The 17,869-nt window shown below is 46.7% G+C and overlaps 2 protein-coding genes across 4 annotated transcripts in view; one reads left to right on the forward strand and one right to left on the reverse strand.

Moving 5' to 3' along the window:
* The window catches only part of FGD1 (FYVE, RhoGEF and PH domain containing 1), a 78,691-nt gene that overhangs the window by 14,987 nt on the left and 45,835 nt on the right, over positions 1 to 17,869 (reverse strand). For 2 of the 3 annotated variants that reach the window (XM_072124327.1, XM_072124329.1), the window contains exons 2-4: positions 5,019 to 5,210; positions 3,746 to 3,923; positions 3,120 to 3,570 (exon numbers count right to left, since the gene is read on the reverse strand). In XM_072124327.1, coding sequence (XP_071980428.1) covers positions 3,120 to 3,570; positions 3,746 to 3,923; positions 5,019 to 5,210 — 821 coding nt within the window. Of the gene's footprint in view, positions 1 to 3,119; positions 3,571 to 3,745; positions 3,924 to 5,018; positions 5,211 to 6,630; positions 6,738 to 17,869 lie in introns of those variants that run through there. The other variant, XM_072124328.1, reaches the window with a different exon arrangement.
* ITGAV (integrin subunit alpha V) lies at positions 12,989 to 17,483 on the forward strand. The gene has a single exon (XM_072124322.1). The coding sequence runs from the start codon at positions 12,997 to 12,999 to the stop codon at positions 16,186 to 16,188; it is 3,192 nt and encodes a 1,063-aa protein (XP_071980423.1). The 5' UTR covers positions 12,989 to 12,996; the 3' UTR covers positions 16,189 to 17,483.

Genomic DNA, 17,869 nt, shown 5'->3' on the forward strand with positions numbered 1-17,869 from the left:
CAGTACTACTACTCTTATCCTGTATATTTGGCCGCAGCTCAGTACTACTACTCTTATCCGGTATACATGGCCGCAGCTCAGTACTACTAGTCTTATCCGGTATACATGGCCGCAGCTCAGTACTACTACTCTTATCCGGTATACATGGCCGCAGCTCAGTACTACTACTCTTATCCTGTATACATGGCCGCAGCTCAGTACTACTACTCTTATCCGGTATACATGGCCGCAGCTCAGTACTACTAGTCTTATCCGGTATACATGGCCGCAGCTCAGTACTACTACTCTTATCCGGTATACATGGCCGCAGCTCAGTACTACTACTCTTATCCTGTATACATGGCCGCAGCTCAGTACTACTACTCTTATCCGGTATACATGGCCGCAGCTCAGTACTACTACTCTTATCCTGTATACATGGCCGCAGCTCAGTACTACTACTCTTATCCTGTATACATGGCCGCAGCTCAGTACTACTACTCTTATCCGGTATACATGGCCGCAGCTCAGTACTACTACTCTTATCCTGTATACATGGCCGCAGCTCAGTACTACAACTCTTATCCGGTATACATGGCCGCAGCTCAGTACTACTACTCTTATCCGGTATACATGGCCGCAGCTCAGTACTACTACTCTTATCCGGTATACATGGCCGCAGCTCAGTACTACTACTCTTATCCTGTATACATGGCCGCAGCTCAGTACTACTACTCTTATCCTGTATAAAAAGGCACAGGACAGTACTACTACTCTTATCCTGTATATTTGGCCGCAGCTCAGTACTACTACTCTTATCCTGTATACATGGCCGCAGCTCAGTACTACTACTCTTATCCTGTATAAAAAGGCACAGGACAGTACTACAACTCTTATCCGGTATACATGGCCGCAGCTCAGTACTACTACTCTTATCCTGTATACATGGCCGCAGCTCAGTACTACAACTCTTATCCGGTATACATGGCCGCAGCTCAGTACTACAACTCTTATCCGGTATACATGGCCGCAGCTCAGTACTACAACTCTTATCCGGTATACATGGCCGCAGCTCAGTACTACTACTCTTATCCGGTATACATGGCCGCAGCTCAGTACTACAACTCTTATCCTGTATAAAGACATACCATAGCACTACTACCCCTAGGATAGGAGTAGCAATACTATAGTATGGGACATGTGTATTATAGTTTATCGGCTGCCACATTTTCAAGTTTCCTGAATTTGGCTACTTAAAGGGAACTTGTCACCAGGGACCTCATTTTCATTAAGGACAGGTTATAGAAGTCAATTACAGCTGCAATGCAAAAAAGCCTTTCTGCCTTTTATAAGCATTTGCATTACGATATAATTGTGTGTTATAACTTACCTTGCACCCTGACAGAATCCTCTGTGTAGTCCCAGGGGCTGGACTTTGGTTTGGATGCATTTCAAAAAACAACATGTGACCTATCTGTGCTGCAGACTCCTCAGCTCTCAGCCCCCACCTTTTTGTTCCTGTACAGCTCCTCCCTCCTGCTCCTTCACAGAGGTCACAGCCTGGTAAAGTGATATCAGTGGAAGAGGGAGGAGCTGTACAGGAGCACAAAGGTGGGGGCTGAGAGCTGAGGAGCCTGCAGCACAGACAAGTCACATGTTTTTTTAAATGCATCCAAACCAAAGTCCAGCCCCTGGGACTACACAGAGGATTCTGTCAGGGTGCCAAGTAAGTTATAACACACAATTATATTGTAATGCTCAGAGAAGGCAGAGGGACATTTTTGCACTGCAGGTGAAAATTAGGTCCCTGGTGACATGTTTCCTTTAATCACTGCAATGTATCTTAAGTTTTCCCCCTCCGTGATACATGCGATGAGTTGCCCTTTTAGTATCACTTTTGTAACTTTTTGTGGTGTGCAACTTTTTAATCCCAAATAGTAGTTTACCAAAAGTAAGTCTGGGTCTAGCATGCTCTGTTTTGGGACTTATTAGGTGCAAGAATGGGACAATTTCAGAGCCCAAAAGTGTCACAAACTTCTGGGTTACAAAGATAAATCCGGCGACTGCACTAAATCCTGGAGGCAGATAACTGTGGTGCGCTGCTGGATTCTGCACCTAAAAAGTCTCACAAAAAGTTGCACAAAAAGAGAAAAAGAAAGCAATAGGAGTGATACATGTCCCCTGTCTTCATATAAAAGATAGGAATAGTAGTACTGTGCCCATGTATATAGTAGGGTGGTGGACCGCACATCCACACAACACAACGATCTACTGCCATTAGGCAACATTCACAAAAGAACGTGATTTCTTAGTTACATTTTGATCACATTGCATAAACCACTAACAATTCACGGTGTCCTTGTTGAAGTGGGTCCCTACGTATCCCCCTCAGCACCCATCCTGGCAGACATAGCCCCCATGGCTCTGGGCCCTGGGTCCCCAACAGCACCGCACCACAGAAGCGTTTTTCAAAGGACATCTACCACCAGGATGAAGGATTGTAAACCAAGCACACCGACATACTGCTGTGTTGCCCCCTCTGGAGGGATTTGCTCTTCTTATGCTCTTGTTTATATGCCCTTTATACAAAAGAAAGGCTTCAAACATTATGCGTAATGAGGCTCCATAATTGTTAATGAAGACGAAGACTCTGAGGTACATTTGCATAATTTTTGAAGCCTTTTTTTTAAAGTTAATACTGAAATTTTTGGAGCGGTGACGGCTCCTCTTTACATAGACCACAGATGGATGCGCTTACAGGAAACGATATATCCAAATGATACAAATGATTTGCGGTGGGGAAATATTTTTTCGTGTATTATTCCCAGCCAATGGCAATGCTAGCATTCACTACTAACAGCAAGAAAACATTCCCTGCTGGTGAAATGTAGTATTACATGGCATCCATCCAAATCAATGGTGGCCCATGTGCTGTAATCTATACGAGTGTCTCTCCAGTCCTGGGCACAGGACCCCTCTACCATCTCTGTATGCCCTTAACCTTGACCACGATGTTCTTCTCAATGTCAATGACCCATAATAATGGCGTAGAAGCCTTGGTGTGATAAGCTGAAGGCGTTCCAACCACAGTGACAGATCTCCTGCCCCGCAGACACATGCACGCCATGACCTCCTCTTACCTCACATGGATCCAGTCTTCTAGGAGTCAGCTCCTCTTCTCCTCCGCTGCCGTCCTCCATGTCGCTGTCGCCCTCCGAGTCCCGGGGCGAGCTGTGTTGTACTGTGATATGAGGGGGCTCCATCTCTTCTCTCCCACCCTCCTCCACCTCTCCCAGGAAGCACATCTCCTCGCTGGTGGATGGAGAGCTGATACTGTCAATACCACTGTCCCTGTTTGCCAGTTTCCCCAATGAGTCCTGCTCCCCCCTTTCTTCTGCATCGCCCCCTTCTACGACAAGTCGACGTCTTCTCTCCAGGCTGGCCTGAGACGTCTCCGGCTCCAGTAAATCAAGGAGTTTGTTCCCCAGATCTCCCATGCTATAGTCAGGGTGCAGGGAAGGGGTGCTGGTGATTTCGGGGTCCGTGTCGTAGGTGGGGTTGGTGCGTTCAGCAGGCAGGATGATTGGCTCCCTGGAGAAGAGGAGATACAGTGTTACTGATCTGACCAGTATATGGCATCTGCTCCTTACCTGCTCCCTTTGGTGGACATCTAGGTTATAAGACCACCCCACCTGGTCATTGATGTCATCATCCCACCCCCTCTAATATGCTGTATGATGATCACACCAATATCATCATCACTTACCTCTCAAATTTCTCTATCAGGGAGGTAACTGCGGAGGGTGTCCCATCCTTGTTCTCCACACGCAGGGGCCCCCTGGCAAGGCGGGGGTCTGCAGGCAGCGGACGTGAAGGGGGTGGAGGGATATGGCCAGGAGGCCGGGGTCTTCTCACGCTCTGCAGGTGCGGGGGCTTTGGAGGAACTGTACAGGAACAGAGAGATGGATGTTATATCAGAATATTCACACTGAATGAAGCAGAGGGCTTATAGCAGATACACTCAATGTATGTATACAACTCACCCACACCATGGAGGTACACCAAAAAGGGGGCACAACTATTATCACTGTTAGGATAAATAGTCCACCAGCCCAAGCATCGATATGTGGCCTATGGTCAAGGACTTGAGGGGTGCAGCCCACATGTCTTAAGGGGGCATAAACTGTCTATTTCCCTTACAGAGAGCAATACATTATAGTTGGGGGGTCTAGTGCAGATATTGGGTTGTGACCCAGTGAAGCTTCGCCTTAACCCTATGAAATCTTCCCTAAGGAAGATTGGACGTAATTGTTCTAACGGATAGCACTGGACTGAAGCTCGCCATACACTGCACATAGCCAAGGTCGCTATTCCTCCAGACTCCCCCATGCACAGGAATGCTCAGCCACCACATTTGCGTGGTCCGGCATCTAATGTGAATGGGCAGACTAAGATGCTTATGAATTGGTCCTTACAGATGTAGTTGTATCACATCAATAATCTTATGTATTTGGGGGGGTGCCCAAACTTTCCCAGTCTCCTGCTGCTGGAGCAAACAAAGCTCCATTTTTTTTTAACGCACCCAAAACCTTGTTCTCTCTTTAGATAAGCTGTTCCCTCAGTATCCCCTTACCCTTTTAGGAAAGCTTACTTTTAAGTAATTATCAGTCTGTATTTTTAGATATTCCAAGAACAATAATTCCCATAATCCGGGAATGTACATAGAAGGATGAGATTAAGGAATGGGGTTTATGTTACAGATTTCCCATTCCCTTGTGCACATAGAGTATACGTGTAGAATACCGTCCTGGTGATAATATAGAGATACCGCAGGCTCAGATCCCTTCATCTGTCTCTCTCACTTCATTGTATGAAGTATCCCTGCAGTGCTGTGCCCCAGCTGCTGCAGAACATCATCATACACACATCATGTCTTTTTCTCAGACTCCACTCCAGACTCTCAGGCTGTGGTGGGTTTGTGGTTTGGTTTCTGTGCATCACATGTTCTCACTTCCTTACTCTATATATAAGGATCTCACCTTCGGGTTTGGTGTGTGGGGGGCGCCGAGGTGCTGCTGGTTTGGAATTGGGTTGATCTGAGGGGATCCCATTGCAGTCGGTTGAGTTTCCAGGGTCAGATCGGAGACGCTGGGGTTTTTCTGGTTGCACGGAGATATGAGCCGGCTCCAGGGAAAGGCTCTTGACAAGCACCGGGTTCTTGGGCTGGAGCCCTGAAAAATAAAGAGGAAGTGGTGAGAAAATGTAAGAGGGACGGCTGATTCATAGACGGCAGACAAAGGGTGAATATAACCGATACAGATCCAGCCGATGTAACATAGTGAACAAAGTGAGGACTGACACTTAGTATATGAGAGAGATAATACAGAACAGTATAGGCCATTCAGGGTGTATAGAAAGCTCTTGAATCGGTCTGTCACCAAGTTTTACCATCAAATTTCACTGATAATTGTAGTGTATAAAAGTAATAAGTATAGCTTATGCCCAAAAATAGCGTAGAACTAGGTCACTGGGATGTTCAGGCAAGTTGTAAAAGTTCTGATTTATAATATCTGCATCTGGGAAAGTTGGGTACCCACTACTTCACAGGACCCATGAGACTATAGAATAGCAAGTAACACATCGCTAATGAGTATGTGATCACTATGGGAGGATGGAACCACTTGCACGCTCTGTAGTTCCTTTAATAATAGTGAACTTCCCCTTTAAATCTACTCCCGGCTTGTGTCGGCTCCCAGACAGTCTTAATGAGATTTGCAATCGGTTTCAGGGTCACGTATCCCTGGTAGTGCGCCAACCCCCGCCATGGTCAATTGTTTCTCCCTCCACTTGCAAAGTGCATTCAACCCGACTCAGTCCGAGTGATATTTTTAGAACCGTCTCTCGGTATCTGCGGTATGTTTGCTACCGCATTTTCTTCTTTTTGTCCTCGCAGCTCCGCCTGCCTATAACATGTAACTGCAAGTTATTTAAGGCAAAAATTAACCCCTCGGATTTCTGCGCCACCAAAAACGTACAATTTATAGAAAAATAATTGCTACCATCTTGTCCACATCTGTTTGTCAGCGTCTCTGGAGATGTGAGATAAAGTAATGATTATAGGGGGCACTTCCCGTCAGTAAGTGGTGGGGGGATGTTCACATCGCGTCTGCGTGTGATTGTTAAACGTATATGCTAAAGAAGGACTAGGATCGTACAAAAATTTCCAAACCTCTAGTCGCCCAGTCAAAGTCTGGACTTGGCAGATAACAGGGGACAATAGATAATAGTCAATTGCACGGCACTCAGAGATAACGTGGACTATAGTGTCCTCGGAGACGCGCGGTCACCGGTGATAAAAGGGTTAACTATTATCATTAGTGAATCACGTCTTCCTATCAGTAAATAGTTATATATATATCCTATTTATAGAGAATTATATAGAAATGTAAGATTTTCCTACGGTTTATTCTTTCCTCCAGTTTTCCAACCTATGACCAGTGTCTGCAGAATACAGGCTGCTGCTCGCGGTCAATATTCCACAGGAGATCCAATTCCAGGCAAATATTTTGATGCGCACTACCCTCCTTACGGACCGGCCAGACATATAGGACTAGTCTATAATTGGGCCGTACAGACGTGATAGCAGCATACCCTGAACAAGCAGCACCCGGGCGTCACTCCAGCTCGTGGCTTGTGGTGCGGTAAGTACAGGTTTGGCGCCGGGGCCTTTGCTAATGTCGCAGAAACATAACATGAACTTGTGGATCTCAGATAAGACAACCCCCGACGCTCATACCTGTCTCCCTGCCATACACCTGGAGTCCCGCAGAAGCTCTATAGTCAGCAGCTGCTCCTGGCAAGCACTGGAGGAGGGAGTGGTGCGAGGGCTAGAGGTGAGCTACACTCACTGGTGGAGAGGTGGTGACAGGAGGAGGGAGGTGTAGTGGATGATATCACGTGGAAGACTAGTAGTTAGGAGATGATAGAGAACAAACACACAACCATCTATCAGAGTGGTGAGACAAGGGAGCGGAAACACCTCTGTGATGTGTACCTGGCTGATATTTGATCCTCTCCCTTCCTCAGACACACAAGCGCCATATTATCTGCCCTAAAGGGATTTCCCCATCAGAGCGGGAGTTTTGTAAGTGCTGTTCATTTCAAATCAATGGGTTCAGACAACTTTTATCTTTAGTCCAGTTCACACCTTCGTCTTGACCTCCATAATTATCTTCCGTCACTAAAGCCATGATAACAGAAGTCTCGGGCTGCGTTCACACATAAAGTCTATTTAGCATTTTGGTACACATGGCATTTTGAACCCGTTTTTGGGCCGGTATTTAAGCAGTCCGTTAAAAAAACCCATTCGTTACTCCTTATCCACATGATAAGGAATGCCACTCCATTCAATATCTGTGGGAGTGCCACAGACCTCTAACATCCACAGTGAACAGAGCTGACATTCCTTTTTTTTCTTTCTGAATCTCATTTGAGCTGTAATACCAGGTAGATCCATTAATATGAGAGGCGCTGTTTTTAGAAAAAAAAGTTCTGTCAGAAAAGTAAAAAAGGTCAAAAACCAATATTACTTCAAGGAGGAGCCATTGCGTTGTGTTTCAAAACTCAAGGCAAAGCAATCACCACATGGGAACGAGGCATCTGACACATGATCATGTTCTGAAACGGGCAGCTCTATAAATTTCGGCGCTGTCGCCCTGTCGATGACTGTGCAGAAAAGAAGTCAATGGTGGCCATTTGTGCGGCTAGCTCACCGCTGCCATTTACAGCTGTGTGCATGAGGCCTTATAATGTGTCTGTCAGGTTTCTATTAATAATGTCAGATATTCTGACAGGACGTCTATTGTGTTGTGTGAGGGCGCATTCACGCAATACGTTGCGTGACGCATTCAAAAGTCTTCAGCCTTGATCACATGCTGAGGTTACATTGGGGACATTTACTATGGCGTTTCCGCCAGTTTTGTGGCGCTCTCACCACATGTTCTGCTCTCAGACCTATTTATTAGCTGGATGCGCCAGAAAAAATGCCTTTTTCCGCCTGCTCCGACTCTTCTCCGAAAAGGGGCGTGGCTTTGGCGGAGTGGAAACTCAGACACAATTAATATGTGTCGCAGCCCTTTTTGGGCGCTGAAAACTGGCGGAAAGTAGACCAAAAGAAAACTGGTCTACCAGGGACTGTTGGACACATTTCTGGTGCTCGGGACAGATTTTGGTCCCAGGGACAGAAAATGGTCTCGGCGCCAGAAATGTCGTGCTAAAACTCAATGGGGGACATTTACATAAAGTGTCGGTGTCTGCATTGGCTTTGTTACCGACCTGCTCTCGGTAAGAAGACACACATTTAATATTGTGTAGCTGTGCAGAGACATTTCTGGCGCCGAGACCATTTTCTGTCCCTGGGACCAAAATCTGTCCCGAGCACCAGAAATGTGTCCAACAGTCAGAGAACAGGCAACAGTGCAATAGCACTGTTTTGTGTCCCTGCTAGACCAAATTTTTTTTGGTCTACTTTACGCCAGTTTACAGCGCCCAAAAATGGCTGTGACACATATGAATTGTGTCTGAGTTTCCACTCCGCCAAAGCCACGCCCCTTTTCGGAGAAGAGTCGGAGCAGGAGGAAAAAGTCATTTTTTCTGGCGCCGCCAGCTAAGAAATAGGTAGGAGAGCAGAAGATGCAGTGAAAGCGCCACAAAACTGGCGGAAACACCATAATAAATGTCCCCCAATGTATTCTCAGCATGTGATCAAGGCCAAGGGCGCATTCACACGATGCGTTGCGTCATGTTTTTTTTTATGCGTTTTTGCCGGATTCAAAAGACTTCAGCCTTAATCACACGTTGAAGTTACATTGAGTTTTAGCAAATGCAATGGAAACACAATGTTACTTCAACATGTGATCAAGGATGAAGCTTTTGGAATGTGTCAGAAACGCATCAAAAAACGAGACGCATCGTGTGAAAACGCTCCCTGAGGCTCGGCTTGTAATGTAATAAGCGCCGGATTTCAAGTAAACGCCTCAGACATTGGCAGGGCACAACCGTCAGACTGCAGATATAACAGGTCTTTACGTTTTATCAACTGCATCTACATCTACGTATAACGGACGCGTCACATACAAGAGTGAGGAGAATAAACACACAAGGCCCATGTAAACAGACTAGATTGATTTAGCCCCTAGCAACCAATCACCTTCCGCCTTTCATTTTTGAAATGCATGTAAGAGAATAGAACTGGGGATCTGATTGGTTGCTGTCACAAAAACCATTATGGTCCATTATACGCAACCCTCATCTATCTATGTTCTGAAGCAGAACCCAACCTGAACCAAAACTACAACTCCCAGCATGCCCAGGGAATATAGTTCTTATTAGAAGACCCCAAAATTACAGAAAGCTTCATATATGGCGATACAATATGGGATGGGATCACCAATGCAGTACATGTATCCCAACTGTACATTTAGATTAATGAGAAGCAAAAAGTGCATGTATATAATATACATATCCATGCAATGTTTCCTCAGGGCGCTGTCCCACGTTGCGTTGTGGCTTCGTTTGCAAACACAAACACAGACCAAACGGCACCCACCGGGACGGGTCGCGGCCCGATCGTATCAGCCTTTCCATTGAAAAGCCTGCGATCGGGAACGAGCCGCCGGTGTTTTGCGTTACTTTCATGCAAAACACCGTGGCTCGTTCCCAAACACAGGTGTTTCCATAGAAACGCCAATGGGATCGGGCCGCAACCCACCCGGGTGGGTGCCGATTGGTCTGCGTTTGTGTTTGCAAACAAAGCCACAACGCAACGTGTTGTTGGGGTTGTACGGAGGTTGAAAAAACAGGGCTGCTTTTTTCCAAAAACAGCTCCTCTCCTGACCATAGGTAGTGTGTGGTATTGCCACTAAGACCCATTAATCTCTGAACTGCCGTGGCCCGTTGCGGTGCTGTTTTCGTGAGGGCGCTTTCACACGATGTGTTGCGTCACGTTTTTTGATGCGTTTTTGGCGCATTCCAAAGGCTTCAGCTTTGATCACATGCTGAGGTTACATTGGGGGACATTTACTATGGCGTTTCCGCCAGTTTTGTGGCGCTCTCACCACATGTTCTGCTCTCAGACCTATTTATTAGCTGGCGGCGCCAGAAAAAATGACTTTTTCCGTCTGCTCCGACTCTTCTCCGAAAAGGGGCGTGGCTTTGGCGGAGTGGAAACTCAGACACAATTAATATGTGTCGCAGCCTTTTTGGGCGCTGTAAACTGGCGGAAAGTAGACCAAAAGAAAACTGGTCTAGCAGGGACTGTTGGACACATTTCTGGTGCTCGGGACAGATTTTGGTCCCAGGGACAGAAAATAGTCTTGGCGCCAGAAATGTCTCTGCACAGCTACACAATATTAAATGTGTGTCTTCTTACCGAGAGCAGGTCGGTAACAAAGCCAATGCAGACACCGACACTTTAAGTAAATGTCCCCCATTGTGTTTTAGCAGATGCAGTGGAAACGCAATGTAAACTCAGCATGTAATCAAGGCTGAAGCCTTTGTAATGCGCCAAAAACGCATCAAAAAACGTGACGCAACGCATCGTGTGAATGCGCCCTAAGACTGCACGAATGTTTTTTAATTTGCACACCTGTAAGTTAATGGCTGACAATGGGAATAATTATCGGGACGTCAGTCTGACTGGAGCCACTATGTGTGGACCTGACATGTCCCATCATGTGAGGTAAACGCTGTGTGTGAATGGCGATGACTAGAGAGGGTCAAAACTAAAAAAAAAAACGAGGGGGCAGTACAGAAAAGACACAAAACAAAAGCCTAAATAACGCACACAGAATGTGGAAAATAACAGAGAAAGGATATGGGAGGGAGAGGCGGGAAAGGGAGGGACGTCCTTGCATTCCTGACCCATTACCTGTCACTATGATCCAGACATCTGCAGGTGACGCACAGACACCTAACGTCCTGCCTTCATATCTCACACCCTGCCTGGATTAACCTCTACTGCACAGATACAGAACTCCATCTATAGCGAATATCTCAGGTCTATACTGCAACTCATCCCCAATGTTGTAGAGCCGCAATCCCAGGCACATCCTATAGACATGGGGTGGCGCTGTTTCTGGGAGAAAGAAGTTCCCACCATGGATCTACCTATTACTACCCTAATAGGTAGATCCGTGTTTTTAAAGCAGAGCCAACTTTGCATTCACTTCTTCAAATCTTCTTTTAAGGTGCAATATTTTTACCAATTGTATATTATTTTATGGGAGATATATGTATATACACATGATAATAAATATGGACGGGGAATATGGTCAATAATTTTTATGTTTTCATCCTCCAAGATCTGAAAAAGGAGACAAATACAGAAGTCAGATAAGAGCAGAATCTGATCCTCCTGCTTGTCTGCATGTACAGTCACGCAGGACACAGCTGCAGCATGTATACATGGCCCTAGGCTGGATACGGACTGAGCCTGCGCAATGTGACTGCAGCCATAGGCTTGTATTGGGCTACATGCCAAGCGCCCTCTGAATACTGCCCATGTAGCCTGGCATCCTTCTGTTGATTAAATTAACCCATCATTTAGGAATCAGACGTTTTCTTTTAGGCCACGTTCACACGATGTGTCACGTTTTTTGACGCATTCTTTCAGCCTTCAGCATTCGCTAAAACGCAGTGTAACCTCAGCATGTGTCTCGCTAGGAAAGCCGAGTGACACCAATTTTCCAAGTGGACGTGTCACTAGATGTTATGCGAGATCCAGGTGAAGTGCTAGCTCTGCAGGCGAGGCATTCATGGAAGTGACTGGGCTGCAGGGCTGTTCTCTGTCAGGGAGGCTCCTTATAAGGAAGACTTGAGGAGAAGCTGTTTACTTTATACAGAGAATGCAGGACACAGGCAGTAACCAGCACAGACAAGCAGTACCCCCTCCCCCCTATTAACCCTTCCCACCCCGCGTGGGGCAGGGAACTCTCAGGACAGCACTTCCCCACAATGCGATGCAGATGTGTAATCCTCCTGTCACACAATGAGACGCAGATGTGTCATGTCGCGGGGTGATGTCAGCAGTACAGGGCGAGGGCGGATCACACAGAATTTAATCAGGATCAACAGAATTAGGCTAAACTGATTAATCTATGGAACAACAACACGGCCTTCATCCAAATAATGTGCTAACAGGACGGGCACCGCGCCTGGCACCGCCCGATCACCCTGCAGCCTTCTCTGCCTGGCAATGCTGGGGGCTGCTCATGTGCCTAGACATTGGGATTACACCCCTATATCCCCCCTAATTACCATAACCCCTACCAGCCCCAAATCCCTGCTCATACCCCTGGCACTGCCTGGTTTATTCCCTGCACTCCCCTATTACTGGTTTCAACCCTCCATTCCCCAATCCCTGGTTTAACCCCTGCAGTCCCCAATCCCTGGTTTAACCCCTGCATTCCCCAATCCCTGGTTTAACCCTTGCATTCCCCAATCCCTGTTTTAACCCTTGCATTCCCCAATCCCTGGATTAACCCCTGCATTCCCCTATCCCTAAATTGACCCCTACATTCCCCTATCCCTGAATTAACCCCTGTATCTCCTATCCCTGGTTTAACCCCCTGTAGTTCCCCATTCCCTGTTTAACCCGTATATCTCCTACCCCTGAAGTCTCCTATACTTGGTTTAACCCCTGCCGTCCCCAATCTCTAATTTAACCCTCGCAGTCCTTTATACAAGATTTAGCCCTTGCAGTGTCCTATCCCTGGTTTAAACCCTGTGGTCCCCTCTCTCTCTGTAGTCTCATTTGCCTGGTTTAACCCCCGCGGTCCCCTATCCCTGGTTTAACCCCTGCGGCCCCCTATCCCTGCTCTTGCAGCCCTCCCCCCTGCAGCAGTTGTTTTTAACCCGGTAGGTGCTGCTGCTCCGGTGCTGAGGTCTCCGCCCGCTAACCCCGCCTCCCGGGATGACTCCGCCCCGGTCCGGCCCCTGTGCCTGCCCCCAGCCCGTCTGATGAGAAAACAAGGAAAGTCCCCGGGATCGGCGGAAGTTTGTGCAGTGTCCGGGCTGGGGCTCGGTCTGCTGGGAAGACGCTGTGTGTGTGATACTATGGCCGCCGCCGCCGCCCTGCTCCTCCTGCCGCTGCTGCTGCCCGCCTCCTCCGGATTCAATCTGGACGTGGAGAACCCGCTGGTCCAGTCCGGCCCGGAGGGCAGCTACTTCGGCTTCGCTGTGGACTTCTTCCTCCCGGATGCCAGCTCCTCGTTCCTGCTTATTGGTGCCCCCAAAGCCAACACGTCGCAGCCTGGCATCACCCAGGGAGGAGACGTGCAGAAGTGCGACTGGAGGAATGCCAAGTGCCAGTCCATTGTCTTCGACTCCAGCGGTAACAGAATGTATGACATCAATGACCCTATAGAATTCAAGTCCAACCAGTGGTTCGGGGCATCGCTGAGGGCTAAGGCGGGCACCATCCTGGCCTGTGCCCCCCTCTACCACTGGAGGACCCAGCAGAGGAAGCAGGAGAGGGAACCAGTGGGGACTTGTTACCTGAAATCTGGAGATCGGATTGTAGAATATGCCCCCTGCAGGTCCAACTCCAAGCACGATGCCCAGGAGCAAGGGTTCTGCCAGGGCGGCTTCAGTGTGGACTTTACCAAAACCAATCGGGTTCTCCTGGGAGGACCTGGCAGCTTCTACTGGCAGGGGCAAATAATTTCAGATACCGTGGACGATATCATAAGCAGTTATGATGACAAAAGCTACAGCATTACCTACCCGCAACAACTGGCCACCCGGGCCGCCAGCCCCCTGTATGACGACAGCTACTTGGGCTACTCTGTGGCAGTCGGGGACTTTAACGGTGACGCCATTGAAGACTTTGTTTCCGGTGTCCCCCGAGCTGCCCGCACACAAGGCATGGTGTCTATTTACGATGGCCAGAGTATGACGTCGCTGTATAATTTCACCGGTGAGCAGATGGCTGCCTACTTCGGCTACTCCGTTGCCACCACTGATATCAATGGAGATGGCTTGATGGACTTGTTTATTGGCGCCCCTCTCTTTATGGACCGAGGTTCGGATGGGAAACTTCAGGAAGTCGGGCAAGTGTCTGTTTACCTTCAACAAGCCAGATCTGGGCTGCAATTATTGACTAAACTGCCTGGGTTTGATCTGTTTTCAAGATTTGGTAGCTCTATTGGCCCTCTGGGTGACTTGGACCAGGATGGGTACAATGACATTGCCATAGGTGCACCTTACGCAGGAGAGAATAAAAGGGGTCTGGTCTACATCTACAATGGCAGGAGTTCTGGGATGAGCACAACACCATCTCAGGTTCTTGAAGGTCAGTGGGCATCTAAAACCATGCCACCAAGCTTTGGTTACTCGCTTAAAGGAGCCACAGATGTGGACGTGAATGGTTACCCAGACCTGGTGGTTGGAGCCTTTGGGGCTGACAAGGCCATACTGTACCGATCTAGACCCGTTATTACAGTGAATGCAGTACTGGAGGTGAACCCGTCTCTCCTCAATCCCGATAGCAAGACTTGTAACCTGCCTAATGGAGTTGCAGTCTCCTGCTTTGACGTAAAATTCTGCCTGAGAGCCAGCAGCAAGGGCAATGTACCCAAAAACTTAGCCTTTAAGGTAGAACTCCTACTTGATAAGCTTAAGCAAAAGGGTGCAGTGAGGCGGGCGCTGTTTCTCCACAACAAACAGCCCACTCATACTAAGGACATGAAGGTGATCAATGGCGGACCCTTGCAGTGTGAAGAATTAAAGGCATATTTGCGGGATGAGACAGAGTTTCGAGACAAGCTTTCACCTATCACAGTCTTCATGGATTACCAAATGGATTACAGGGCGGCTGCAGATGCATCTGGACTAATGCCAATTTTGAATCAGTTCACCCCTGCCAACCTGACCAAACAGGCCCACATCTTACTCGACTGCGGTGAAGACAATATCTGCAAGCCCAACTTGATTTTGTCAGTAGAAAGTGAGCAAAAGCAGCTCTACATCGGCGATGACAGTCCTCTGACGCTGGTGGTTGATGCCCAGAATCAAGGAGAAGGAGCTTATGAGGCTGAACTTTTTGTCCATATCCCACCCCAAGCGGACTTTATTGGGGTTGTCCGGAAAAATGAGTCCTTAGTAAGGTTGTCCTGTGCGTTCAAGACGGAGAATCAGACAAGGCTTGTAGTATGTGATCTTGGAAACCCCATGAAGGCCGGAACAAAGGTGGTAGCCGCCCTACTATTCAGTGTTCATCAGCTAAACGAAATGGACGATACTGTAAACTTTGACCTCCAGATTCAAAGCTCCAACCAATACAACAATACGAGTCCTAAAAAATCACTGCAGGTAGCCTTGGCAGTGATGGCAGCAGTCGAAATAAGAGGTGTTTCTACTCCAAACGAAGTTTTCCTGCCAATTGCCAACTGGGAACCCAAAGAAGACCCAACAACTGAAGATGAAGTTGGTCCACTTGTCCAACATATCTTTGAGCTTCGCAACAATGGACCCAGTACGTTCAGTAAAGCAATCCTCAACATCCAGTGGCCATACAAGTACCAAAGCAAAACCTTATTGTACATCATTCAGTATGAAATTGATGGACCTATGAACTGTACTTCTGATGTTGTAATCAACCCTCTCAACCTCACACCATCCAGTTCACTGGCAGACGACATTAAAAATGTCACCCGTAATGAACGCAATCGGCGTGATGTATCGCCAGTGGATGGAAACCTGCAGACCCTTAGGTGCGGAACGGCCCAGTGTCTCAAGATTGAATGTCACGTGGAACGTGTGGAAAAAGGAAAAAGTGCCATCTTGTATATACGCTCAAGACTATGGACACCAACCTTCATGAATAGCGAGAACCAAAATCATTCCTACTCTCTCAAGTCCTCTGCCACATTCCAGGTCTTGGAATTTCCATACAAAAACATGAACCTTCCTGATATAAGTAACTCTACAGAGGTCACTACTAACATTCTGTGGGTCAACCAGTCATCCGGGGCACCGGTACCCATCTGGGTCATAGTACTTGCAGTATTATCAGGTTTGCTGCTTTTGGCTCTGATGGTCTTCATAATGTATAAGTTTGGGTTCTTTAAACGTGACCGTCCTCCTATGGAGGAGACCGAGCGGGAGCAGCTTCAGCCTCATGAAAATGGTGAGGTAGCCACTGACGCGTGAGGCCATTATTCCTTTTCTTCAGGAATGTAGGGTGTCAACCTGACGTGAAATCTGTCGGATAGACCAACGTAGAAATTCATTGAGAAGTGAGGAGACTATTGAGTGGTAGGGTATTTGTTACGGTGGTGGATCAGTAGCTTTCATTCTAATGAATATTGTCTGCCGTCATAGCTGCCTCCACTATGGGGTCACCTATAGCTGATACACAAGATCCATACATCCCCATTACTCAGTAGATTTGTCATTGAGATTTTACATATCTCCATAAACCCAAATATTTGACCAAAAATTTTTTAGGTTGTGAAAAATTTTATACATTTTGATAGATGAACTTTTTAGCTCCTTCAAATGTGAGGTTTTTTTTTTTTAGCCTCACTCGGCTCCATCCTCATGGCCTCCATTAGATTTTGTAGGGTCCTTAAACTTGCACCATTACGGCTGATGGTTACTTGGCCTTCTTAGGTTTCCTCTATCTCTAAGGAGACATGAGTTGACGTCTAATTGGGAAATCTTGTTTGGCCAATTTTTTATAGAATCTGATAAATACTGTAAGGTTTTTATTAGCTTTCCCATGATCCTGCGATGTCGGGATGCATTTTTTAAATACTTTGAATAGTTCCTATTAGTGGGTGTGATCTGTAGGTGTATTAACCCCAACCGTTTACCTCAGAAATCAATTTTTAACTCTATCACTTCTGAATCTGTAGCTTCAGGGTGTTTGTACAAGTCACATAATATGCCACCCACATTTGGTCACACTGTATCTCCATCCGTTTTTTTTTTGGTATGGGGGAATGTGAGGGAATTTCTTTATTGTAACTCGCTGCCATACACAGGACCCCTATGTGGCACAAGGAGCGGTACTAAGCTTTAAGGACTCTATGTGCCACCATACATGTACCATGCACAAGCCTTCATTTTTTTTTTTTAATCAGTTTTATGGACAATTTTATACAAAATCTTCCTTAGATCTACACATTTTTCTGTCCTACCAATTCATGAGATTTTATATACTGCTTGACAATGGCAACAGAGATTTTAGCTCATTTTCAATTTCATTATACTACTAAAACATATAATACAACCACGAGTACTAAGAGAATACCTCTTATGCTAATAATATGTAAATGCACTTTTTAAAAAAACAAATCTTAGGTTGTTTTGTTTTATAACAAATTAAGATATTGCTGATGATTTTATTGAGCATTTGTGTTACTGGCTTATCACTGCCAAAAGATATTAAAGGGGAAAGTCATCCGCTAATAAAAAAAAATTTTTTTTTTTTTTTTACAGTATTGGTTGTTTTATTTCTCTTTTCTATAGTGCTTTAATGTATGGCTACTATGCAACATGTACAACTGCAGAAGGTTGAGGGTCATGGTGGGAGGTTAGTTTTTATAGGTGTTTTCCATGTGTTGTGTGTGTGTGGTATTACAGCTCAACAATATTTAAAGGGGTTATTTATGATCGGTGGGGGTCTCGTCTCGGTGGTGGGGGTCTCTGCTGCATGCTTGTCCAACCTGCTGCTCCATTCTCATAGGGTGCGAGGGAGTACAACGGATCTGTGGGGGTCCCACCACTGAGATCCCCATCGATCAGCAAGATAGCCAGGATTTGACTAATTTGTTGTGACTGGACAACCCCTTTAACTTAAAGCGGATGGAAATGTGGTATTAGACTA

This window comes from Engystomops pustulosus, chromosome 9 (assembly GCF_040894005.1).
Source record: "Engystomops pustulosus chromosome 9, aEngPut4.maternal, whole genome shotgun sequence".
NCBI lineage: Eukaryota > Metazoa > Chordata > Amphibia > Anura > Leptodactylidae > Engystomops > Engystomops pustulosus.